General features: G+C 37.6%; 1 protein-coding gene across 7 annotated transcripts in view; it reads left to right on the top strand.

Moving 5' to 3' along the window:
• The window catches only part of STIL (STIL centriolar assembly protein), a 63,853-nt gene that overhangs the window by 8,352 nt on the left and 27,806 nt on the right, over positions 1–27,695 (top strand). For 6 of the 7 annotated variants that reach the window (XM_078451931.2, XM_078451933.2, XM_078451932.2 and 3 more), the window contains 10 exons: positions 1,071–1,183; positions 1,501–1,688; positions 3,047–3,294; positions 6,081–6,164; positions 7,467–7,553; positions 11,105–11,255; positions 14,484–14,593; positions 18,826–18,940; positions 20,973–21,911; positions 27,221–27,386. In XM_078451931.2, coding sequence (XP_078308057.2) covers positions 1,071–1,183; positions 1,501–1,688; positions 3,047–3,294; positions 6,081–6,164; positions 7,467–7,553; positions 11,105–11,255; positions 14,484–14,593; positions 18,826–18,940; positions 20,973–21,911; positions 27,221–27,386 — 2,201 coding nt within the window. The remainder of the gene's footprint in view (positions 1–1,070; positions 1,184–1,500; positions 1,689–3,046; positions 3,295–6,080; positions 6,165–7,466; positions 7,554–11,104; positions 11,256–14,483; positions 14,594–18,825; positions 18,941–20,972; positions 21,912–27,220; positions 27,387–27,695) is intronic. The other variant, XM_078451936.2, reaches the window with a different exon arrangement.

The following is a 27,695-nucleotide window of genomic DNA, read 5'->3' on the forward strand; positions in this document are numbered from 1 at the left end:
TTATATTTTTTGTTGTTATTTGTCTTTGCTACAATGTTTTTTTCTTCAGCTGCTAATTTTCTCTTTAAGTGTACTTTGTTACCATTTAACCTGTTCATTTAGGTTTTTTAAATGTGGAAGTATACTATATACATGATTGTTTATAATACTTATGCAGAGTTTATAAAATAATAATAAAAATTCATGTACCTATCCCCAGTTCATTATATTGAGTCTTTAATTGATTATGTTTTTATTTCTGCAGGTCCTTTGTGGTTCTTTTTATAAGTTTGCCTAGTTTTGTTTGTTTGTTTTTGAGTAGGCTTTATGACCATAGATCCCAATATGGGGCTTGAACTCAAGACCCTGAGATCAAGACTTGAGCTAAAATTTGAAAGCTTAACCAATTGAGCCATCCAGGTGCCCCTGCCTAGTCTTTTTTGATAGTATCTTCTTCCTTGACCGTATTTTAGAGTCCCTTTTATATGCTTTTACACATTTGAATTGTATTTTTGTATATTTTGGATTCAATAATGCTATTATCTGAAGTCCATAGACAATATGTAAACAAATGGATGTGATATTTTAATCAAACCTTATTTCTAAAAACAGGAGCCTGGCCTCATAGTTTCTTGATCCTTGCTCTGGTTCATAAAATTAAGCAAAGACTCAGAGAACAACGATATCTTCAGTGTCTGTTTGTTACAATCCTGGTTTCCAGGCAGCTCTCTCTACCCATTCCCCACCTCCTGCCCATTTTTGATCCTAGGATTTCTCAACAATGATTTTTCTTTTTTTTTTTTTTTTTTTAAGTTTATGTATTTTGAGAGAGAGAGGGAAAGAGAGAATGCCAAACAAGCTCTGTGCTGAAGCATAGAGCCCCATATAGGACCCAATCTCACAGTGAGATCGTGACCTGAGCAGAAATCAAGAATTGGATGCTTAACTGACTGATCCACCCAGGCACCCCAACAATGATTTTTCTGTACATATTAAAAGATGTGTGTTATATTTTAGGCATTATCATGGCAGGAGGGTTTTCTAGGATATCAGATCTATCACATTCATAAAAGACTTCTGTTATTTTTCAGAAATCCAAAGCTTGTGGTAACTGAAAAGACCATCCGACTTGCTTATCGTCATGCTAAGCAGAATAAAAAAAACCTGCCATGCTTTTTACTTGGTTCTCTCATAGTAGATGAAGGTAATATATTTAAAAAAATATTTTTATAACTACAATAGAATTTGTTTTTTGAATTCATCCAATTATTGTAATATTCTTCGTGCTTATTTTCTTTGCTGTATACCAAGGTTACAAAGGTAAGTAAAACTCGACACTACCCATCACAGACTTCATAGTCTGCTAACATGGAAGAATGTATATGCAAGTCATTTTTTAAAATAAGAGTTTAGTGTACTATTGCTATGAACAAAATGCTTTGCTGTAGTTGTAGGCTGGCTTGGTTGATTTCAAATTTTTATTGTCATGCTATAATAATAACTGCTATTTTTGTTCTTCAGATGAAGAAAGTGTGACATTGACAGTAGATCGTTTTGATCCTGGTCGAGAAGTACCTGAATGCTTAGAAAGAACCCCTACTGCTGCTCTTCCTGGGGACTTTGTGATTCCTTGCAAAATTTATACCCATGGACTTTGTTCAAAAGAAGTAATAGTTCATGATGCAGATGACTTCAGTTCAGCGTTTAAGGTGGGATTTGTTGATAACTTGATTATTCTTAGTTCAACACAAGTATCAAATTATGTGTCCTGTGTTGTATTTCAATAAACCCATATTTAACAAGTATTCATAATAATTTCTGATTGAATGTTGTTAAAATACAGTTAAATGTGGTTTCTGAGGGTAGAAATTCTGGGGAGGTAATATGGGTAGCATTCCAGAAGGGGAAGCAATATGGCCAAGATAACAAAGTGCAGGATGTGCTCAGGGTCATATTAAGGATGTAGATTTTTGCTGTGTTTGTGGGCAATCAGATTGGACTATGAGCTTGGCCAGATTATAGAGAGCCTTATCTGCCAGGCTGAGGAATTTGATGTTTGTTATATGGGCCATGAAGAGTCATTGAAAGTTTCTGAAAAGAGGAGATAATATGAAATCAAGGATAGTTTATTTGATATGGCAGCCTGACTGAAGTCAGAGAGAGTAGGTAAGCCATTGCAACAGTCAGATGTGTATTAGGGTGTAATTAGCTTCTAGAGTGGTGGCCGAGTCTAGGAAGGACACAGTGGGCATGAGCAACTATGCAGGAAGAACTGACCTGACACTTTAGGGCAATAAGAAAATAATCAAAGAATGGACTTTAGGTTTTCTGAATTGAGTCAGAGTTAGTTTAACATTCATTTTTTTCTTGTGATGAATGTTTATTGGAAGTGACATTCTCTGATAAGAATTTGAAATGCTGCTGGCACATCTGGCAATAGATGATGGAGCTTGGTACAGTAATTCTTACTTGCTTTGACATAATTATGCATGTAACTTTTTGGTCACATGGAAGAAATGAGAGAATTGAAATATCACAAATCAGAAATTGTTTAATTTTGTTAATCCAAGGTATATATGTATATATATGCACCAGTATGAAACAAAGCCTTTAGAGATATGGACAAATTTCAAAGTTTCATTTTTTTATTTTTTTATATCAAAAAAAGTTTTTTTAATGTTTATTTTCGAGAGAGTGTGAGTTGGGGAGGGGCAGAGAGAGGGAGATAGAGGATCTGAAGTGGGCTCTGTGCTCTCCTCAGCGAGCCAGACATGGGGCTCGAACTCACGAACCACGAGATCATGACTTGAGCTGAAGTGAGATGCTTAGCCAACTGAGCTCCCCAGGTGCTCCTCAAAGTTTTATTTTTTAATGGAGCACTTGGGTGGCTTAGTTGGTTAAGTGTCCAACTCTTGATCTCAGCTCAGGTCTTGATGTCAAGGTGGTGAGTTCAAGCCCTGTGTTGGGCTCCATACTGGGTGTGGAGCCTACTTAAAAAAAAAAAGTTTTATTTTTTATTTCCCTCCCCTCACAGTTTTAAAATAATTGTATAATATTGATTCTTCAGGCTCTGCAGCACCATGTATGTAGCAAAGATTCCTTGGATTGTGGTAAACTGCTTTCCCTAAGAGCTCATATCAGTTCCAGGGAAAGTTTGGACAATGTGGATTTGGACTTGCATTGGGCAGCAGTAACTCTAGCGCATACTTTTAAATGCACACCTGTGAAGCCCATCCCCATTATTCCAACAGCCCTGGCAAGAAACTTGAGCAGTAATCTGAATATTTCTCAAGTTCAAGGTACCTATAAATATGGGTAAGTAAGAGAGAAATTAATTTTAAATATTGGTCACATTAGTATATTTTCATGTGAAATATTTGTGCATTCAGTTTACATGTCAGAGATCTGTCGTGGCTAGATAAATAACCAAAGAAGGTTAAAATGTGATGTTAAGTTTTGTTGAATGTAGTTCATAGTTGTGCCTATCACCCCAAGAAAAATTACCGGTAAAATTTATATTAAAAATTGGTTGTATTTTGTAATTTGAAAATAGGAGAGATTATCCTCCATGTCATTTTACCCTTTGTATTTTGCCGAGTTTTGGGTTATCATCTTTTTGTCTTTGTCTTTTTCTTTTTTAAGCTATAATCTGACTATGAGCCTAATAGAGGCTGAATTTTTTTTTTTTAATAACTTGCAGTATTGTGAATAATAGTGAGCACTGCAGAGAGAGAAAGGAGATTGCTAAATCAAACTTCGTAGTACTCTTGCTTGCCAAATTGTCAGCCACTGGAGGGTGAAGTTTCCCCACAGAGCTAGAGCAGCATTCTCTCCAGCTTCCTATTTGAGGGACGGAAAGCCAAATTGCATGCTTTCTGACCCTCAGCAGGGATACTTCCCTGGATCCTCATCCACTTTCTTTATCCGTTGTTTCCTGAGTTAGGTTAGACAATGTAAGCACCCTCTGCTTTAAAGTCTAAGCAGTTCGCTTCTGGCTTCCTTTGCCAGTGACTCCACCCTAGTTCCTGTTAGGTCTCTAGAGCCAAAAGTGTTTGCCAAGATACACTCCACTCTAAGTCCAATCTAAAAATGCCTCTTCAAAAGAGGAAAAGAAAAAGAGAGGGTTTTCTTTTCAGAGGGTCCCTGGAATAGCAAGAAAAGTCCTATTTTTGAGTCCCAAAGGCTGACCAGAGTGCCTTTCTGGCTGGAGCGGTACAAAGGAAAAAGTGTGTGTTCCAAAGTCATGGTATGGTCAGAGGTGATAGTGATAAAAGGTGTATGAATTTAGTGAAACATTTGATTCTCTTGGGATAATAAAGTGCTTCTCAGTTGGGATATGGGAATTTGTGCTAAAATTAGCCAGAAAAATGAACTTGTTTTTCATAGTCCCCATGACCATCTACTAGTGAAGCATGAATTTCTGTTTCTTTGAATTTTCTTTCTGTGACCCCTTGGCATGCTAGTAGTAACCCAGGATATTCACTATTCTGTCTAATCACCTAGTTCCCTTAGCCCCTTCCTACTTAGATTTATTTAATTTGTGACGTTTGTCCTTTCCCTTGACCACATTCATTTATTTACCCTGATATTTATTAGGATCCATTATGGAATAAGTATTGTGTTAGACACTAGAATTAAATAGGTAAAAACCATATTTATTGTCTGTTAAGTATATTCTTGCGTAAACACGATGCAGGTAAACATAATAGGGGCTTATATATAGTGCAGGGAAAGCAGGAATGTGTGTCCAAACTAAAGAATAGAAATTTATCAGATGGTGAAGGCAGAAGAGCTTTCAAAGCAGGTTTAAGTGTCATTTTTTTAGTTAAGATTTTATTTTTAAATAATCTCTTGGCCTAGCATGGGGCTTGCACCTACAACCCCAAGATCGAGAGTCACATGCTCCACTGACTGTGCCAGCCAGGCACCCCTAAGTGTCATTATTGATCCATAAATCTCCCTGCCAACTCAGGCTTAATCATCTTGTCACATGGCCCGATAAAACTCATTATCTTTGTGTTTTAAGGTTATTGTAGCAATAAAATATGTCCTCAGTGGTATTACCAAGACTAATGGTATTTTTATTTTTGTGTTTTAAAGCCATAATGATAGGGGTACCTGGGTGGCTCGGTTGGTTGAGCGTCCAACTCGTGATTTCGGCTCATGATCCCAGGGTCCTGGGATTGAGCCCCGCGTTGGGCTCTGCACTGAGCTTGGAGCCTGCTTAAGATTCTTTTCTCTCTGCCTCTGCCCCTTTCCCCGGCTTGAACGTACACACATTCGTGCTCGCTCTGTCTCTCAAATTTAAAAAAAAAACCATAACGATAAAATTAATTCTTGACAATTCTATCGTTATTCATGCCCTTAAAACTTACTGTCAGTAATAGGAGCACCTGGCTGGCTTGGTTGTTGGCGCATGTGACTTTAGATCTCGGGGTCTTGAGTTCAAGCCCCACATTGGGTGTAGAGATTACTGTAAAAAAAAAAAACACCACCTTACTGTAAATAATAAAACAATAACAGAGTATAAATGTGGTATAATGTCCTTTTAGGAAAAAGTGAATTTTGAGGTTCTGTCATGTTGGTTCTAATGTTCTCTGATAATGGTTGGAGGAATGTAGTGCATGGAAGGTTGAGCATAACTTATCTAATTCAGCTACCTTCAGTGAGAAGTCACATCTGCTGCATTCTTGTGAAGTCACCTGGATGCTTGAACACTTCTAGTAGTAGGAAATCCACTTCTCTTTGGGAAACCTCTTTGAATCTGAAATTGTCAGCCTTGATTTTACTATTCCCAATTAAAATAAGCGGACGCTTTTAGAGCACAATTTTTTAAAAAGAGCAGACACTTTTAGAGCATAATTTTTTAAAAGATGTGTGATCTTAATGATCATTTGAATAGAAATTTAAGATGTTAAATCTCTTTAATCTCTATTACTGAATTCTTTTTTCTACATTTTGAACTATTTTCTCTGGGGGGGGGGACATTCATTTGAATCATCTTCTCTGCCTAAAATATGCTTCTTCAAGTACTTAGGTTATCTCTTTTAGGTAGAAAGTACAAACTCTTAATTGTTTTTACATGAATTTCTTCTGTTTAGATATCTTACCATGGATGAAACACGCAAATTATTACTTTTGCTGGAATCAGATCCCAAGATTTGTTCTCTACCATTAGTGGGAATGTAAGTGTTGTATTATTATGACAGCCTTTTTAGCCACATATGTATTCAAATGTATATGATAAGCATGTTCATCTGTTGTACTATGAATATAAACTTAATACTTAAGTCACCTTGTAAAGCCACAGAGGCCAATGATTCTTAAGTTTTCTTATTTTCATAGCAGAATCAGTTAAAACCATACTTTGCCCAATCTTAGGAAGAACTCCAATAAATAAAACACATAAAGTCAAATTCTATTGGTTGAAGTTGAAGCCTTCGAACTCCGCTTCTTTAATCTTCATTACTACCCCCTTTCCTTCAAGGCACCTTGAAGAACCCAGGGCTCAGAATAACACTTTAAAATCCACTGCCAGGCAGTTTTTGCAGAAATTCCCTTTAGTATGAATGGCGTTTTCTTTAGAGTTTGTGGTTAATAACATTTAGACAGATGATTCAGTCAGAAATGTATGTTCTTTGAGTATTTATTGAGTGCTTACCCTATGCATAGTACTATTAGTACTATGTTGGGATTTAAAGCTCTCCAAGGAATTTCATAATAAAGGTGAGGCAATAAAATATACAAATAGAAATAGAAAAATAATAAGGAAGTATATGATTTATTATGAGATGAGCAATCTAGACAGTGCGTGTTATTAGTATTTATTAGAGAGATGACAGGGACATTTTCTTAAAGAAGGCAAATTTGAGCTGGACCTTGAAGAGTTTGGATAATAGAAGGGAGGACTGTTGGTATGAGCAGAGTTAAAAAATGAGAAGGCACAAATGTTCTGTAGACTACGAAATGTACAGTGTTTGTTATGGATTATTGATACCAAGTGAATGCCTATAAGAGCCTTGTATTGGGCAGCTTATATATGTTACAGCATTTAATCCTCTCAATACCTATAGTTTGCTAACTATATTCTCCTGCTCACTTCATTCTTCCCTAATTCACCCCATTCTTTCTAGTCCAGGCTAATTGATTCTAATTGATTCCTAGTTTCTATTGTTAACCATTTTGTCTCCCACCATTTTCTTGTCCTCTCAGGGAGAATAGGGCAGAGAGGAAACTCTCTTTGTCTGTGTCTATATCTATGTCTACGTCTATATCTATACCTATACCTATATCTATATCTCTGTATTCCTTTTAATTATTAGTGAGATCTGGTGTTTATAGATTTCATATTTATGAGCCATTAAATGTATTGCTGCTGAATACCAAGAATTTCTGCCATATTATTACCTTGAGAAGAAGGTAATCTAAAGCACACTAAGTGTTAATTTGGAAGTTACTAAGCTTTTAATTTCTATTTTTTCTTTTAGTTGGCTGTCTGGAATTATACATATTTATAGTCCTCAGGTGTGGGCTTGCTGCTTACGATACATGTTCAGTTCTTCTATTCAAGAAAGGCAAGTGATATTTTATTTTGTAGTTATTTTATTTTGACCTTCTCCCCTGTTCATATTTTACTGGTCTCATTTAAAATTCATGCAGTGCCTTAATACTTTTATAACATTTACATACCAGAAGATTTTTATAATACTTAAAAACTGTAAGACTAAGAAAGCACACTAAAAAAAACAAATCTTACATGAAATGGGAATAAAACCAGACCAAAAAAGGTGAGGTTGCAGGATACTTAGAAATGTGAAGGAATTCACTTGTCTAACCACAGGACTGTAACATAGACGATACATTTTTTAGGTGTGGGGAAAAAACCCTAGAAATCATCTCTTCTAGCATCTTATTTTAAAAATAGAGAGATCAATTTTCAATTAAATGATTGAAAATGAGTTTGAGTTTGTTGCCTTATTGTGTTTTATTAAATTACACAGTGCTACTACTGGTACCCTAAGAAATATTTGAGATGAAATGTTTAGTTTTCTTCTGGAGCTGAAGCACAAGCATTGGAGCTAACAAAGAAATTTTCTAACCTCAACTCCTCATTTAATTTTTTAATGTTTTTTTTATTTATTTTTGAGAGAGTGCAAGTTGGGGAGGGGCAGAAAGAGAGAGGGGGACAGAGGATCCAAAGCAGGCTCCTCGCTGAGAGCACCAAGCCCAATGTAGGGCTCGAACTCACAAACCATGAGATCATGGTCAGACACTCAACCAAATGAGCCACCCAGGCGCCCCTCAATTCCTCATTTAATTTTTTATTTTGTATGTGATACCACATTTGCCTCTTAGCTTTCTCGTCTATTAAAAATTTCCAGGTCGGTTTGTGTCTACCTTGGGTAGCTATAATATACTTTTAAAAATATTTTATTTCTTTTTTTTGAGAGAGAAAGAGAGAGAGCATGAGTGGGGTAGGGGTAGAGAGAGAGGGAGAGAGAATTCCAAGCAGGCTCCAAGCTGACACGGCGCAAAGCCCAACACGGGGCTTGAACTCCCAAATCATGAGATCATGACCTGAGCTGAAATCAAGGGTCCAAGAGTCAGGTGCTTAACCATCTGAGCCACCCAGGCGCCCCAGGAAGTTTCTTTGATACCTGAACTCCTTAATTTCTGCCAGCCCTTTGAACCAGAGAAGAGTTAGCACTGCTTAGCATAGCTTAGGTTGGTACTTTACAACATTCTGAACAGTGGTCTTGTCTGACCCAAGAGAGAGGAATTGAGCAGAATACACATTCTGCCTCTACAGCACTCACTTCTTGTTTTTAAGGGTGTAATGTATCCTCACTTATTTTTCGTTCAGTGTTTTACCAAGGAGAGACAACTACTTAAAAGTGTTTTTATTCGTTTATTATTTTCTAAAAGTATTTTTTTTTTTTATTAATTTTTTAACGTTTATTTATTATTGAGAGACAGAGAGACACAGAGCATGAGCAGTGGAGGGGCAGAGAGAGAGAGAGAGAGACACAGAATCTGAGGCAGGCTCCAGGCTCCGAGCTGTCAGCACAGAGCCCGATGCGGGGCTCGAACTCACGCACCGTGAGATCATGACCCGAGCCGAAGTCGGTCGCTTAATCGACTGAGCCACCCAGGTGCCCCTTCTAAAAGTATTTTTAACTGCAGGCTGTCATCCCATTCCCACCCTCCCACCCCCCACCATTTGAAAGAGCAGAGTGTTCTATGAAACCTTGCTTAAGTTGAAATGATGTAAAGCAAAGATTACCATTAATATATATGGGAAAATTTTTTAGCGTTCCCAGACCTAGAAAATAAATAACCTCTCTGGCTTTTCTGACACCTTAGGTCATGTCTTGCTAATGGATGCACAAAATAAATTGAGATAAAACACAACACTCACAGATAGAGTTCAAAGCTATGACTGCTCGATACTGAACTACTGAGTGTGGTTCCTGGGGAAGGAGCCTGGTGGGGCCCCTCTCATGCAGTGTGTGCTGTCTCTGTAATGGCTCATGCAAAACAGATGCTGCACGTTATTTTCGGTTTTGCCTTTGTATTGTAAAAGCAAAAATCTTCAGATTTCTTTTGGTTAGTAAAAACAGGTTCTCCTAATGTAGTCTCCTATAAAAGTGAAGTGGCCTAATGTGAACTTTTGAAAAGAGGGGATATCTGCACTGGTTTTAAGGATTCGTGATGACTTCATAAATATTTTTGTTGAGTCATATAGTGAATAATAAAATGAATGTTTTTTATCAAGTGTTTATAATCATGAAATGTTTAAATAATTAAAACACCCACTTAGAAGTTAAAAATGATACAACTATAAATTGTAATACTGGCTAGTCACTAAAAAAGAATAAAGAGGTCTGAGGTATAATATAGAATAGTGACATGGGAAGAAATCCAAGATAGTCAAATAAAAAAATAGCAATTGCAGGGGTGCCTGGATGGCTCAGTCTGTTAAGTGACCGACTTCGGCTCAGGTCACGATCTCGTGGTTCACAGGTTCGAGCACTGTGTCAGGTTCTGTGCGGACAGCTCAGAGCCTGGAGCCTGCTTCGGGTTCTGTGCCTCTTCTCTCTGTCCCTCCCCCACTTGTGCTCTGTCTCTCAAAAATAAATAAACACTAAAAAAAAAGTTTTAAAAATAGCAATTGCAAATACAATTGACCTTTGAACAATGCAGGTTCAAAGATCTGCATATAGGGGCGCCTGGCTGGCTCAGTCAGTAGAGCATGTGACTCTGGATTTCTGGGTCATAAGTTCAAGCCCCACATTAGGTGTAGAGTTTATTTAAAAAAAGAAAACAAAAAACAAAAAAACAAAACTGGGGGCACCTAGGTGGCTTAGTCGGTTAAACCTCTGACTTTTGATTTCAGCTTAGGTCTTGATCTCAGGGTCGTGAGTTCAAGCCCTGCATTGGGCTCTGCGCTGGGTGTGAAGCCTACTTAAAAAAAACAACAACAACAAAAAACCGCACAAAACTTGATTCCCCAGAAACTTATACTAATAGCTAGCTCACCGTTGACCAGAAGCTTTATAGATAACCTAGTTAGTTATCACATATTTTTTTGTGTTCTATGTATTATATACTTTACGTGTTCTGACAATATTACAAGTATTTTTCAATACAGCAATCTGGAGGAAAGTTCTTAAGAAAATCATAAGAGTAAATACATTTATAGTACTGTGCTATATTGGCAAAAATTCATATTTAAGTGGGTCTGTGCAGTTCAAACCTATGTTCAAGGGTCAACTGTAGTATGTATGGTATGTTCTATTTTTGTTAGATTGTATAAGATGTTTTCGCATGCCTGGGAGAAAATGATATATATTAAACCATAAAGTGAGTTGGTTTTCTATTTTATATATCCCTATTTTGCTTAAAGTTTTTACAAGGAATATGTACTTTATAATAAAGTGTATTTTAAAAATTAAAAATCAGTAACACTAAAAAAGTAAGCATAAATTTGCTCCTCAGTTTTCTTCCCAACATTGGACTGTTTAAGTAGTTTATTAATTAGGTTCAGAGACTCTTGTAGGAGTTCTTAAAAGTGTACTTTCATTATCCTCAGTAAATTTTAATTTAATGGCATTTTTTTGTCCAGGGTTTTTTCAGAATCTGGAAATTTCATTATAGTTCTCTATTCTGTGACACATAAGGATCCTGAGTTTTATGAATGCCTCCCCTGTGATGGCAGGTCATCTGACCTTCAGTTCCAGCTACTAACCAGCAAGGAAACATTACATCTTTTCAAAGTAAGTGATTTGATTACCTAGCACTTTTTTTTTTTTTTTTTTTTTTTTTTTTTTTTTTTTTTTTGAGAGAGTGAGAAACAGCAAGCGAGGGAAGGGCAGAGAGAGAGAGAATCCCAAGCAGGCTCTGTGCTGTAAATGCGGAGCCTGACGCGGGGCTCAATCGCACAAACTGTGAGATCATGACCTGAACTGAAACCAAGAGTTGGACACTTAACCAACTGAGCCACCCAGGTGCCCCTGATTCCTAACATGTAATCACTAGTTAGGGTTGCCTGTTGGCAGTTTAAACCCAATGATTTTTACCCTTTAAAATAAATAGTAACTCAGACTATGAGGCTTTGTTTATAATTATTCTTATTAAATATTAACTTCATTTATGGTTAATATCGTTTTATAAATTTTAGACCATGCCTCCAGAACCAAACCGTAATACAGGATCAGAGCTTTTCCGCAGAATAACTTACCCAATTTTTTCTGAAACCTTTGAAGAGTATCAAGAAATTTATATATCATTTTATGATATTGAGAGTTAGTTTGTGATCTTTGCATTTTGTGTGCCCTGTTATTTTTTAAATGTGTAGATATAACAAATGGTTTCTCACATTTGAAAGTCAGTGTTTAGGGCCACCTGAGTAGCTCAGTCATTTGAGCATCCAACTCTTGGTTTCAGCTCAGGTCATGATCCCAGGGTCATGGGATTGACCCCCACACTGGGCTCTGCACGGAGTATGGAGCCTGCTTAAGATTCTCTCTCCCCCTCCCTCTGCCCCTCTCCCCGACTTGTGTGCTGTCGCTTTCTGTCTTCCTCTCTCTGTCTCTAAAATTAAAGAAAGTCAGTGTTTATATATAATCCTAGGAATCAGAATAGATTGTTGCTATAGCTCATAAAACACATAAAAATACATCTAGGTGATTGTCACAGAAAAAGTAGATCTTTGAAACCATAAGTGTCATGATGTAAAAACATTCAAAGACCACTTTTCAGTAAAATGATTGATCGTCCTAGGTCTCAAACCAATAATAAAAAAAATTCTGGGAGCGCCTGTCTGGCTTAGTCAGAAGAGCATGCAACTCTTGATCTTGGGGTTCTGAGCTCAAGCCCCATGTTGGGTGTAGAGATTACTTAAATAAAACTTTTTTTTTAATTCTGTATTTTATTACAAAAATATTGAATATATTTAAATAATCGTGTTTTCGCTCTGATCTTATTTTGTGCCTTATTTATTTTTTTAAATGTTTATTTATTTATTTTTGAGAGAGGGAGGGTTAGAGAGGAGGAGACAGAGAATCCAAGCAGGCTCTCTGCTGTCAGTGCAGAACCCACAAACCATGAGATCATGACCTGAGCCAAAATCAAGAGTCAGATGCTTAACTGACTGAGTCACCCAGGCACCCTTTGTGCCTTCTTTAATTTATTTATAGGCTATCAGTTCATGAATCAAGTTTTTGTATTTTAATTATAAATAATAATTATTTTAAGTGAGGTCTAATAATTTACTTCCATTTTAGAGACAAATATCATTTACTCATTCTTTATGTTATATCCTCAGTTCAGTTATTGGTAACTGATTATTATTGATTATTGAGTAAGTTACATAATACAGGTAATTAAGTTCTCGCTTTCATTTATGTAGCAGGGAAATGGACAGTTTAAAAAGGTTTTCTGTGTCTCCCTCTCTCTCTGCCCCTCCCCGGTTCATGCTCTGTCTCTCTCTGTCCCAAAAATAAGTAAAAAAAAAAAAAAAAGTTGAAAAAAAAAAAAAAAATTTTAAAAAGGTTACATAAAAATAGAACTAACATGTTTAAGGAATTACACTTCTGGATATTTATCCAAAGGAAATGAAAACACAAACTTGAAAAGGTATTTGCACCCCCATATTCAGTGCAATACTATTTTACAGTAGCCAAGACATGGAAGCAACCTAAGTATCCGTATCCATTGATGGATGAATGGATAAAGAAAATGTGTGTACACACACACACACACACACACACACACACGGTGGAATGTTATTCAGCCATAAAAAAGAAATACTGTCATTTGTGACAACATGGTATTATGCTAAGTGAAAAAAAAATGATCAAACTGTACTCATAGATACAGAAAACATATTGTTGCAGTATGGTTTGGGGTGGGCAGAATGGGTGAAGAGAGTCAAAAGGTACAAACTTTCAGGGCGCCTGGGTGGCTTGGTCGGTTAAGCGTCCCAACTTCGGCTCAGGTCATGATCTCACAGTCCATGAGTTCGAGCCCTGCGTCGGGCTCTGTGCTAACCGCTCAGAGCCTGGAGCCTGTTTCAGATTCTGTGTCTCCCTCTCTCTCTGCCCCTCCCCTGTTCATGTTCTGTCTCTCTCTGTCTCAAAAATAAATTTAAAAAGTTAAAAAAAAAAAATTAAAAAAAAAAGGTACAAACTTTCAGTTCTAAAATAAGACATGAGGATCTAACATACAGCATGTTGACTATATTTAATAGTATATATTTGAGAGTTGCTAAGACAGTAGATCTTAAAAGTTCTCAACCAAAGGCGGGGCACCTGGGTGGCTCAGTTGGTTAAGCGTCCGACTTTGACTCAGGTCATGATCTCACAGTTTGTGAGTTTGAACCCTGCACTAGACTCTGTGCTGTCAGCACAGAGCCTGCTTCAGATCCTTTGTCTCCCTCTCTGCCCCTTGCACACACTCTTTGTTTCTCTCTCTCTCAAAAATAAACACTTAAAAAAAAGAAAGTTCTCAGCACAAGGAAAAAGAATTATAACTTTGTACGGTAATGGATGTTAACTAGACTTATTGTGAGCATTTTGCAATATATACAAATATCAAATCATTATGTTGTATGCCTGAAACTAATGTGATGTGTCTGTTATATCTCAATTTTAAAAACAATTTTTTTAAAAAGGTTACAGTAATAGAAATAAGTCTCCTACCTCCCATTGTTTCAGAGCTACTTTTCATTCATTCATTCATTCATTTTGAGAGAGCAAGTGAGCATAAGAGTAGGAGTGGGGGAGGGGCAGAGAGAAAGAGAGAGAGAGAGAATCCCAAGCAGGCTCTGCGCCATCAGCACAGAGCCTGACTCAGGGCTTGAACCCACGAACCGTGACCTGAGCTGAAATCAAGTCAGAGGCGACAGCCACCCAGGTGCCCCTCAGAGCTACTTTTCATCTAAATAGAATTCTCTGTTGTTTCTATTTAAGTCAGCTCTCAAAGTATGCCCTTCTTTATTTCAGAATGTTGAACCTTCTGATAAAAAGTCAATCCATTTTGAACTGACTGCTGAAAGCCAAAATGCAGAAACAGAGTTTTTCAACAAAGTTTCCAAGAATCTTTCAATTAAAAGGTAAAAGATACTATTTTCATGTGTACTTTTTTTTATTATATTCATTAGCTTTAATGAGTAATGAAAGTAACTCCCTAATCTGATGAAACTGATTGTATTATCTTATATCATAAGATGTCCATGCATTCCTTCATACTCAGATGAAGTGACAACTTTAATGTAGTCGTCATTTGAGTTGCTTTATTACATAGGGGCAGGAAGTGTCAAATTATCTTGCTTAGGAAGAAGCTCCTGTTTTTGTTTAGTTTGCCTTCTGTGTGTTCTTCTCTGACTTGTAGTTTTAAATTTGGGCCTATCCGAGAAACTGTGGTAAAAAAACTTCTCTACCTAAAAAAGAAAATGCTCTTGGGGAGTATTAAGTGAATACTGGCTGTGATTTTTTGGGTCAGTATATACTTTTCCTGGTAAAAAAAAAAAGATACTCCATTGTATTAGGGTTCTCCAGAAAAACAAAACCAACAGGATGGAGAGAGAGAGAAGGAGAGAGAGGGAGAGAGAGAGAGAAAGCTTTGTTTTATGGAATTGGTTCCTGCAGTTATGGAGGCTGAGAAGAGTTGCATTTAGAGTCCAAATGTCTGCTAGCAGAATTCCCTCTTCTTGCAGGGGGTCGTTCTTTGTTCTAGTAAAGCCATCAGCTGACTGGATGAGGCCTGTCTACATTTTGGAGGATCATTTGCTTTACTTGGAGTCTAGTGACTTTAATGTTAATCTCGTCTAAAAATACCTTCATACAAACATCTATAATAACGATTGACCAAATATCTGGTTATTGTGGCCTAGCCAAGTTGACACATAAAATTAACCCTTCATATCCCTATCCCACCTTTCTCATGTATTCTCCTGTATGCCAGGTAATGTGCTAAAGACTGGAGATATGGTGGTATTAAAAACATACAGATTTCTTCCCTCGTGAAATTTATAGTCCAGTGATGAAGTGTTGAATGTTCTCCATATTACTGGAGTCACATGCTCTACTGACTGAGCCAGCCAGATACCCCTACAAATGTTATTTTAACTTGCCCTAGTGGTTAATTTGTCCTTTTCTCAACGTTTTGAATATAACCTTAACCTGTCTTTGGGCCCCTTTATAATACTGTTTAGTATCTTGCATGCAAAACAGGAGGTGTAAGGTTCATTATAGGTTATTGCGGTGATTGAGAAAATGGCTTGACTTTTTTTATACGATTCATTCATCACTTGATTCTATAGGTGGAAATTAACTATGATACAATTTTAAAATAATTGCCAACTATACCAATTATTTATAGAGGTCACAACATAATAGTTGTGAGCTCAGTTTATGGTGTAAGATATCTGCATTCAAATCCTGGTTCTATACATCATTATTCCATCTGTAAAATGGCAATTATGACTGAATCTGTATTAGTTTCTGGTTGCTGCTCTAAGAAATTACCACAAACTTGCCAACTTAAAAACAATACAGATTTATTATTTTCCAGTTTGGAAGGTCAGAAGTCTGAGATGGTCTTTGAGGCTAAAGTCAAAGTGGTGAGAGGGCTGCATTCCTTCTGGAAGCTTTAGTAGAGAATCCATCTTATTCCCTTTTCCACCTTCTAGAGGCCATGCGCATCACTTGTCTGGTGGCCCCTTACTCTGTCTTCAAAGTTAGCAGTATAACATCTTCAGATCTCTCTCTGACTTCTTCTATCCTCACATCTTCTTCTCTGACTCTGACCCATTTGCCTCCATTGTATAAGGGCCCTTGTGATTACATTGAGCCTACCTGGGTAATCTAGGATAATCTTCATATCTCAAGATCCTTAACTTAATCACATCTGCAAACTTCCTTTTCCCAAGTGCGGTAAACATAGTTACAGGTTTTGAAGATTAGACATACCTGAGGTGTGCTCTCTCCATCTTTGGGCATTTTAACTTATCCTGGGAATAGGTTAGATCACCAGAAACCTATGTTCTTACAGGTTTTCAGGAATACCGTCACTGTCTTTTTAAGTCTTTATTCAAGATTTTATGGATTATTTATGGAAGAAAAAGCCAAATTTAGGAGACACTTATAATTTCTTTTTTTTTCTTCATTTTTTTCTTAAAGTTATTTACTTACTTTTGAAAGAGAGATTGAGAGCATAAGTTGGGGAGGGACACACAGAAAAGGGGAGACAGAATCTGAAGCAGGCTTCAGGGTCTGAGCTGTCGGAGCAGAGCCCCATGCAGGGCTCAAATTCACAAACCATGAGATCGTGACTGGAGCTGAAGTCGGACACTTAACAGACTGAGCCACCCCAGTGCCCCAATTTCTTTAACATTGTTTTTGAAAACTTTGCCAGTTTTCAACTCTGATCAGAGCTTTAGGAATGATCATTTTTAGATTTTAGGAAAATGTTCATCTCACCTAAAGAACTGATGATATAGTTATACAACATAAAGTTTTTTCTTTTTGCCTTGGGTCCTACAAAAGCTCAGAAATGGATTTTATTGCTCAATGTCAGAAATTTTATGTGTGTTTACATGTTTGTGTTACCACAAGTAAATATGTAGCAAATATTAATTCCTTGCCACAAACTCAGGTTTTCAAAAATGTTAACTTTTTTCTTTTTAAAAGTAATTGAACTTAATTTCTAATTTGACCACCCAATTGGTTATAGAAACCAAATTTCAGTAATTCAAATTCTGTTTGTCTTCTTTCCTCTGAGGTTATATGCAATTTGGAGGAATTAATGCTGTGCCAGTAGTAGTGTCGTGGGGTGACATGATTATCATCCATCCAAGCTGCCATCTGCTGAGATGTTTTCATTTGCGTCTGGTCTTTGGCAGTAGGTTTGTGCAGGCTTCTGCTGTGACCTCCTTACTCTAGTCAGGTCGTTGGTTCTCTGTCATGTCTGTGCTACCCTGAGGCACAGGGGATACAATAATATTCTCCACGTCATTCTTGGGTGTAGGGGGAGAACTTTATGGGACTGAGTGCAGACCCTGCTGCTTAAACACACCATGCAGACATTCGGATTTTTTCATTGCAGCACCTTGGTGCAGAAAGAACTCTGTGTTTGCTTCTCCAGACCACCAGGGTTTAGGCAAAGGTCTCTTCTGCTGTCAGACCTCCTACCTGGGGGCTTCTTTGTGCTCCCTGACCAGAGAGACAGGATGTAGGACACTTTCTAGGGATTCCATCAATGTCTGTGCTCTTTTAGCTTCCTTCTGGCTTTTCTCTTCCCTGAACTCATCCTATTGAGACTTTATCTAGGATGCAAAAAAATCTGATGCATATAGTCTTCCAGATTTTATTTTAAACTCTAATTTTGGCTTTTGAAACTCAGTACTCAAAATCGTGTCTGTGTTCTATTGGGGCAGGCGGCTGTGACCCAATGACTACAACTGACTCAGTAGGAGGAGGCACCTCCTCCAAGCTCTCCCATCACAGCTATCAGTACGCAGGAAAGTGTAGTAGTTCTCTCTTAAGTTCCCTTTTTAACACAGTGTTTAATGCAGTGAGTGTACAGCTCTGTCACCAGATTATAATTCTTTTTTTTAATTTGAGAGAGAGACTGTGCACACGTGCGCAGGGTAAGGACAAAGAATTTCAAGCAGGTGCCACACTCAGCACCGAGCCTGACAAGGGGCTCAGTCCCACGACCCTGAGATCATGACCTGAATCAAAACCAAGAATCAGATGCTCAACCAATGGAGCCACCCAGGCGCCCCTAAAGTTTTGCTATGGCAAGCCCTATGCCTTATTTATAACTACATTCCTCAAAGTGTTAATCGGAAGATGCTCAGTAACTGTTGATACATATATATTTTTAAAATTTTTTTAATGTTTATTTATTTTTGAGAGAGACAGAGCGCCAGCAGGGGAGGGGCAGAGAGAGAGGGAGACACAGAATCCAAAGCAGGCTCCAGGCTCTGAGCTGTCCGCACAGAGCCTGACGCAGGGCTCAAACCCACGAACTGTAAGATTATGACCTGAGCTGAAGACAGATGCGTAACTGACTGAGCCACCCAGGTGCCCCTGATATTTTGTAAACTTCCCGCGATCAGGCAAAGAGAAGTAGTTTATTAAGCATGAATCTGACTGCACCAGCTTTCCTAGGCAGCTAACACTGGCCCGAAAAAAAATAATTTGTGGTTGTCAAATACTAAATTAAATGATCCAGATACTACTATGGTTTATTAAAGGACTTTATTCACTTTCAAAAAGAAAGAACAAATGAACAAATAAGATTACTGAAGACTTTTCTTTATTCCCTTCTATTTTTTAGGTCTTCCCAAAAGTTATCTCCAGGGAAGATGCCAATAAATGATCATGACTCTGGTGTTGAAGATGAAGATTTTTCTCCAAGACCAATTCCTAGTCCTCATCCTGTGAGTCAGAAGGTATCACTGATCTTATAAAGAGCCCACCTATTGTTTAGAAACCGAAAATCTCTTCATGTTAAAGCATTCAATAATATTACCTGAAACTTATTTAATTTTTATTCTAAGATGTATCTAGCTATATATCAATGTGGCTATATCTATATATATAGATACAGATATTTCTCACAAGTATGTGTAATTATTGTATGCGATATATATACATATGTGTGTACATATTGTAATAAGTACCTTTTATTACTACTTCCAGAGAATACTGAGGCACAGATTGATTAAGTACCTGCCCAGTATTAAACAACTAGTAAGTAGTAAAATTGGAATTCAGTAAAGCTAGTAGTTCAGGAGGTTTGGTTTCAGAACCTGGTGCTTTTAAAAAACCCATGTAGGCTCAACATTCTGTACTACCACCAGAACTTGACAGTGATTCTTATTAACCAAATCTGAGAAAACATGATACTTGATTTTGGAGATTGCTAATCTGTCATAATTTTTTGATTGTAGAATTGTTGTGCCTTAATTGGACTAATTACTTATTAGAGGAAAGTAGGTGAGGGACAGAAAGAAAGGGAGAGAGAGAATCCCAAGCAGGCCCTGCACTATCAGTGCAGAGCCCAGCATAGGGCTGGATTGCATGAACTCTGTGATCTTGACCTGAGGCGAAAAAAAGTCGGGGGCGCCAGGGTGGGCTCAGTCAGTTAAGACACTGACTTCGGCTCAGGTTATGATCTCATGGTTCGTTAGTTCAAGCCCCATGTGGGACTCTGTGTGGACAGCTCAGAACCTGGAGCCTGCTTTGGATTCTGTGTCTCCCTCTCTCCCTGCCCTCCCCTGCCCATGCGTGCGCTTTCTCTCTCTCTCTCTCTCTCTCTCTCTCTCTCTCCCTCCCTCCCTCCCTCTCTCTCTTTATAAAAAATAAATAAACGTTAGGGGCGCCTGGGTGGCTCAGTCAGTTAAACATCTGACTTTGGCTCGGATCATGATCTCATGGTTTGTGGGCTCGAGCCCCGCATCAGGCTCTGCACTGACAGGTTGGAGCCTGGAGCCTGCTTCACATTCTGTGTCTCCCTCTCTCTCTGACCCCCCCCCCCCCCCACTTTGTGCACTCTGTCTCTTTCTCTCAAGAACAAATAAATGAACATGATTTTAAGAATAATAAATAGGGGCGCCTGGGTGGCTCAGTTGGTTAAGCGGCCGACTTCGGCTTAAGTCATGATCTCATGGTCCGTGAGTTCAAGCCCCGTGTTGGGCTCTGTCCTGACAGCTCAGAGCCTGGAGCCTGTTTCAGATTCTGTGTCTCCTTCTCTCTGACCCTCCCCCGTTCATGCTCTGTCTCTGTCTCAAAAATAAATAAACGTTAAAAAAAAATCATTAAAAAAAAATAATAATAAATAAATAAATAAACATTAAAACATTAAAAAAAGAGAGAAAGAGTTGTACACTTAACCAACAGCCATCCAGGTGCCCCAGGAATGGGAAAGATTTTTAAAAATTACTATCAAATTATAACCAAATTTACCACAGCGAGTATTGTTTACTTTTTTCTGCTCTTCCAATTACTAGTTGGTATTGATAAAAAGAACAGTGAATAATTTTACTTAGTAGAAAAATATTCTGAAATATTTATTGAAAGATCTTTTATCACCTAAGATACAGAAACATTATTTGCTACTAGATCTATTAAAGCATTCTGCCAGCGATAATTTTTTTTATGGGGAGAGGGTAAAAAAAAAGTCTGTTATAAAACAGTTTCCCATATTGTGTTATGTGATTTAAGCAACAATAATCAGTGTTCCAATAAAATTAATTCCATTGTTAAGTAAGTTTGTTAGGGCAGGGACCTTGTTTATTTTCCTCACAGTTACATTCCTAGTGCTGGCACGTAGAAGATGCCCAGAAAATATGTGTCAACTGTCTAAATAAAGAATAAACACTTTTTAATAAGTAACTGGATATAATTTGGAAAATATTAGTGTGAAGAAAGTGAGGCATCCTAAAAAATACTTTCCCTCTTTCATTTATTTCCTATTTATAGGTTTCTAAGATCCAACCATCAGTTCCTGAACTTTCGCTTGTGTTGGATGGCAATTTCTTAGAATCAAATCCTCTTCCTAAGCCATTGGAAATGGTGAATAATGAAAACCCTTCTTTGTTGATTAACCACTCTGAACACTTGGATCCATTGCAACCCCAGCTTTACGATGACGAACACAACCTAGAAGCTAAAGCTGGAGAGCCTTCCTTGAGAGGGTTACCAAATCAGTTAACCCAGAGCACTGTTCCTTTAAGACATGGCGAAGTAAGACAATCATCTACCTGTAAAAAAGGGAACCCCCATAACAGGAACAGTGGTAAACCATCTTCTCTTAATGGGCCATCTCCTGATACAAATTTACACAAAGAAGAATATCTTATAGGATCCTCCACATTTAATTCCAAGCAGTCTTCTCTTGCCTCACAGACCCACCCACACAATTTTGTTTTTTCATCCTGTAATTCAGGAAGACCAATGGAACTTCAGATACCTACTCCACCACCACCATCTTACTATTCTACAAATGTCTGCAGTTGTTGTCAGCATCATGGCCATATTCAGTATAGTCCAGTAAATTCTTGGCAAGGAATGAATACAGTGGGGTCCATTCAAGACCTCCAGTCTGAAGCCCTTCACAAACATTCGTTATTTCACCCAGGTGGATGTCCAGCTCTGTACTCTAATGCATTCTGTGCTTCAAGTAGTCCTATAGCCTTGAGACCCCAGGGAAGCACGGGTGGTTGCCCTCCCCACAGCACTGTGGAACCATCGCCTGTGGCAAGACTGCCTTCACACGTGGACGCATGTAACCCACGGCCCTGTGCAGTGTGCACACACACACCCAAGACCGGGCCAGATAATGGAATGATGGGACTGTCTCCGGATGCATATAGGTTCCTCACAGAACAGGACAGACAGCTGAGACTGCTTCAGGCACAGGTTTGCAAGCTTTCTTACTTCTTCTAAGTTCTTGGTATTAATATGATTACTTAAAAATAACTGGCAATTCTTCAGTAATTACATTTTATGGAGTAAAACTGTAGAATATCAGGGGTGCCCAGGTGGCTCCATTGGTTGAGTGTCTGACTCTTGATTTCTGCTCAGGTCAGTCTCCTGATTCGTAAGTAACTTAGAGCCCCCCCATTGGGGTCTGTGCTGATGGCTCAGAGCCTGCTTGAAATTCTCTTTCTTCTCTCTCTTTGCCCCTCCCCTGCTTGCTCTCTCTGTCTTTCAAAATAAATAAACATTAAAAAAAATTGTAGAATATCAGAACTAGAAGGAAACTTGGAAAGTGGATTCTAGTTCCTGTTGTTTTACAGATAAATGCAAAAGGGATTAGAGAGAGTATACTTTAGACAATGACACATTGCTAGTTAGGAGTAGAACCAGGAGTAGAAAGCAGGCCTTTTCTTCTCTGCCTGGTGTGTATCCTAACCTACAATATAACTGCATTTTTCTTTTCATTTGTTGCCTCTAACAGAAAGTCTATGTAATTTACTAGACCTTGGTATACCACTAGATATAAAGCCTGCACAATGGATTCTGATGCATCTCTAACTTGTCAACCCTGTAGTATGTTTAATAAGTTTCAGCCAGTGTACCTTTCAAGAGTAGTTCTGGAACATCTTCTGTGTATCTATACTAGATGGATTTCATTCATTATATTATGAAATGCTTCCTTTCTTCAGGCATTTATGGCAGTTTTTAGTCTTTTAATTATATTACACCATTCAGTTTTGTGCCGTTGTTTTTTTTTTTTTTCCTTTCCTTACTGGCACCTTTCTCCCACATATGTACCCCAAATCCCCTACCATCTTCCTTCCCGTTCCCATGAGTATGAATGAAAACAACCTGAAATATATTCTTCTATACTTCTTCCATCATCCTATAACTATGCAAATATATGTATAATCGGCATTATATGCATGTATGATTTTTTTAACATCTTTGTTTTGTAAAGTTGTTTTGCATTTTGCAAAAACAAAAAAAGGTAATGATACATAAAAAATTCTGCTTAAGGATACCTGGATAGCTCAGTCAGAAGAGCATGGGACTCTTGATTTCAGGGTCATGAGTTCATGCCCCACATTGGGTGTAGAGATTACTTAGATAAGTAAACTTAAAAATAAATATATAAATAGGGGTGTCTGGGTGGCTGAGCTGGTTAAAAGACTCTTGATTTTGGCTCAGTTCATGATCTTTCATTTCTGAGGCCAAACCCTGTGTTGGGCTCCATTCTGGCAGTGTGGGGCCTGCTTGGGGTTCTCTCTCTCTCTCTCTCTCTCTTTCTCTCTCTCTCTCTCTCTCTCTCTCTCTCTGTCCTTTCCCCTCCTTGCATGCTTGTGCATGTGCTCTCTCTCTCTCTCAAAGTAAACTTTTTAAAATAAATAAAATACAAATAAATAAAAATGCTGCTTAAAAATGGTATAGATGAGACACTTGAGAAAAATGTAGTTTTGCTGTTTTTTAAACCTAGGTAAATTCTCTGAAATTGTAAAATATAAGCTTGATTTTTATAAATCCTTACAGATATTTGGCAGAAATTTTAATGTAGCTAAATGTTTCAGCTTGAGATTCTCCCTTTCTCTCTTTCTTTCTCTCTTTTCACCCCTTTCCCCTGCTCGCACGCTCTCTCTTAAATAAAAAATGAGTATCAGTCATAAGTAGAAATTGTTTTAATTTGCACTATATTATTATAATCAAGATTGATCATTTTATTATTTATTGGCTATTTTTTCTTTGTATAAAGTCTGTCATTTACCCATTTTAGGTTTTTTTCTAATTAAATTTTTAAGAGCTCATTGTATATTGAGGAAATTGATTTTTTATCATATGTATGTGGTAAGCATTTCTTACAGTTTGTGTTAAATGTTTTGTGTTTTAACCATTTGTTTGTACAGAATATTCCAGTTTAGATATAATTAGATTTATCATTTTCTTTTTGGGTGTTAATTATGTTTAGAAAGCCCTTTTCTCTTCCAGATTGTAAAAAATATATTCTTCATCTTCTCTCCCCCTTCAGAATTATATTTTTTGCTTTATTTTGATATGTGAGATAAGAGATTTTTCCCTTTTTAATAATCAGATAACTGGCCTCATATATTTATTGAATAATGGATCTTTTGTTAATGATTGGAGATGTATTTTTTTATAATAGAAGTACCATGTATTTGTATCTATTTCTGTACCATATTCTCCATTGATTTGCCTGTCTATTCCAGCACCAGTACTATTTAGTTAATTACTGTAGCTTTATTATCAAGTGTTTCTTGTGTGATTTCTCTAAACCTCACTCTTCTCATCTGTGAATTGTGAGCAGTGATTGCTATTACATGTAGATTTGAAGGTTAAATGAGTTTATGTGTGTGTGTGTATGTACGTGTATCAAGTGGTTAGTGTAGGACCTGACTGTAGTCAGCAGTCAAAAAGTTACAACTATTTTATTTGTCTCTTAATCCTTACGACTACTTTAGCTTTAGGTGATATTGAAGCTCATAGTGGTTAAAAAGCTTATCCAAAAGGTAGCAGAGTAGGATTTAAACTTACATCATGACACCAAAGTCTATGCTACAAACCACTATAAGTACATAGGCTATTTTGTATTATTAATGCAGGCTGTATTTCTACCTATCTTGATAATTTGTGGATAAGTTATATTTTCTTATATTAGTAAAGTTAATTTGCTGAAATAAGTGAGACGAATTAAACACATTAGTGTAATTTACAGGGAAGTAGAAAATCACAGTGTTTAAAAAGTGAGGCTCTTCCACTCCTAAGTATATACCCAAGAGAAATGAAAAAATATGAGCACATAAAATCTTACAGACAAATGTTCATAGTAACATTATAATAGCTAAAAGTGAAAGCAACTCAATGCCCATCAACTGATGAATGGATAAACACACTGTGACATATCCACACACAGAATATTATTCAGCCACAAGGTATTGGTAGATACAACAACATGGATGAACTTTGAAAATGTTATACTAAGTAAAAGAAGCAAAATACAAGGCCACATATTATGTGGTTTCATTTATATCAGATGTTTAGAATAGGCAAATATGTGGAGACAGAAAGTAAATTAGTGGTTGCCAGAGGCTAGGGATGGGCAATAGAGAGTGACTGCTAATGGTTACAGAGTTTTTTCAGGGGATTGATGAAAATGTTCTAGAATTAGATGGTGGTGATGGTTGCAAACTTGTGGTGGCTTTACTAAAAAATACTGAATTGTATACTTTAAAGGGATGAGTTTTAAATGGTATGTGAATTCTATTTCAGTTTTAAAAGGAGTAAAGAAAACTTGGTGTTTGAACCTTAGCATTGCTACTTATTAGTTACATGTTCTGAGCAAGTGACTTTATTTTTAATTTCTCAAGTTTTTTATCTGTAAAGTGTGTTTAATAGTAGCACATTCTTGAGATGCATGGGTGGCTCAGTTAAGCATCCGACTCTTGGTTTCGGCCCAGGTTGTGATCTCACAGTTTTGTGGGTTTGAGCCCTGTGTCAGGCTTGTCTCTCTGCCTCTCCCCCACTTGTGCTGCTTTGTCTCTCTCAAAATAAGTAAACTTAAAATAGTAGTACGTTCTTGGGGCACCTGGGTGGCTCAGTCAGTTAAGTGTCCAACTCTTGGTTTCAGCTCAAGTCATGATCTCATGGTTCATGAATTCGAGCCCTGTGTTGGGTTCTGTGCTGACAGTGTGGAGCCTGCTTGGGATTCTCTTTCTCCTTTTCTCTCTGCCCTTCCCCTTCTCGTGTGAGCACTCTCTCTCTCAAAATAAATAAACTTAAAAAAAAAAAGTCATTTAAAAAATAGTAGTACATTCTTCATGGGATGGTTGTATTAATCTTACATAAACACTCTTAATACAGTATCTTGTAAACAGGAAACAGTAAGTGTTCACTACTGTTATTAATAATTTCAGTTGTGAGGTGCCTGAGTGGCTCAGTCTGTTAAGCATCCAACTTTGGCTCAGGTCGTGGTCTCGCAGTTCGTGGCTTCGAGCCCCGCGTTGGGCTTGCTGTTGGCAGTGCACAGCCTGCTTTGGATCCTCTGTCCCCTCTCTTTCTGCCTCTTCCCCCTTGCACTCTCTCAAAAATAAATAAACATTAAAAAAAACCTAATAATTCCAGTTTAGCACAGCCAAACATGGGCTATTCTGGTTAACCTTTATAAGAAGAACCTTGTGTAAAAATGTTGAATATTTGGTTAAGTGTAGCTCTTATCTTACTTTTGATTTGTAGGTGGAATAGGAATGAAATTTTTATTTATTTATTTAAATGTTTATTTTTGAGACAGTGAAAGAGTGGGAAGGGGCAGAGAGAGAGGGAGACCCAGAATCCGAAGCAGGCTCCAGGCTCCAAGCTGTCAGCACAGAGCCTGATGCAGGACTTGAACTCATGAACCATGAGATCATGACCTGAGCCGAAGCTGGACCCTCAATTGACTAAGCGAACCAGGCACTCTTGAAATATTTATTTGAAGTCCTAACATTTAGGCTTTTTTACACAAGTTTAAAGTTATGAATGTCAATCTAAATACCTTCATGTTTTTACTTTTTTTGGTTTATTAATTTTTTTTTTTTTTTTCAAGTAATCTCTGCACCCAGCATGGGGCTTGAACTCACAACCCCGAGATCAAGAGACACATGCTCTTCCGACTGAGCCAGCCAGGTGCCCCTGTGTTTCACTTTTAAATTTATGCTTAGCCATGGGACACCTGGCTGGCTCAGTCAGTAGAGCATGCAACTCTTGATCTTGGGGTTATAAGTTTAAGCCCCACGTTGGGCCTGGAGTTTACTTTAAAAGAAATAATAAAAGTGTGCCTGAGTGGCTCAGTGGGTTGAGTGTCCAACCCTTGATTTTGGGTCAAGGCATGATCCTCACGGTCATGAGATCGAGCCCCATGTTGGGCTCCTCGCTAGGAGTGGAGCCTGCTTAAGATTCTCTCCTGTTCCTTCTGCCCCTGCCCTGCTTGCTCACACTCACTCTCAAAAACTAAAATAAATAAATAAATAGTAAAATAAAATAAAATTTACGTTTAGCCCACTTAAGTGGGTCTTAATAATGAAGGATAGTGATTTCTGCATTGAATAAGTTTTATGGTATGATCTAACTGAAATGTGAAAAAAATCTAGTTAAAAGCCACTTATTTGTAACTGGGACACTTTGTAATTCATTTTTAAACTCCACTGCAATTTGGTGATTACTTCCATGGCCAGTTTAAAATGTGTTGTTAATTGATACAGATTCAGCGTTTATTGGAGGCACAGTCTCTGCAGCCCTGTTCCCCTAAGACAACCTCTGTTGAAAACACGGCACAAGCAGCAAGACAGATGGAGCTGGTTTCCATGGAAGCACAGTCTTCTCCTGGCTTGCACATGAGAAAAAGTGTGAGCATTGCTGTGAGCACAGGTAATTGTTTTTTTTATTTGGAAGGAATTTTAAAAAATGCTTTTCATATCTACTTTTAAAATTTTGATGTTGAAATTGGTGCATGGTACAAATAGAACCAAAACCAGGGTGATGAGAGTTATCACTTATTTAAGTCTTTGTGTAATTTTACTCTTCATGAAAGAGAACTGTATTTGAAAACAAATGTGAAACCACATGACATCATACATAGTATTTGATACATTCCTAGGCTGGACCCAATTCTTGTAAGAAAAATCATCTGTGGTTTGAGGGATCAGGGAAAGTTTTTTTCATCTATGCGGTGTTACT

This window comes from Panthera onca, chromosome C1 (assembly GCF_046562875.1).
Source record: "Panthera onca isolate mPanOnc1 chromosome C1, mPanOnc1 haplotype 2, whole genome shotgun sequence".
NCBI classification, from domain to species: Eukaryota; Metazoa; Chordata; class Mammalia; order Carnivora; family Felidae; genus Panthera; species Panthera onca.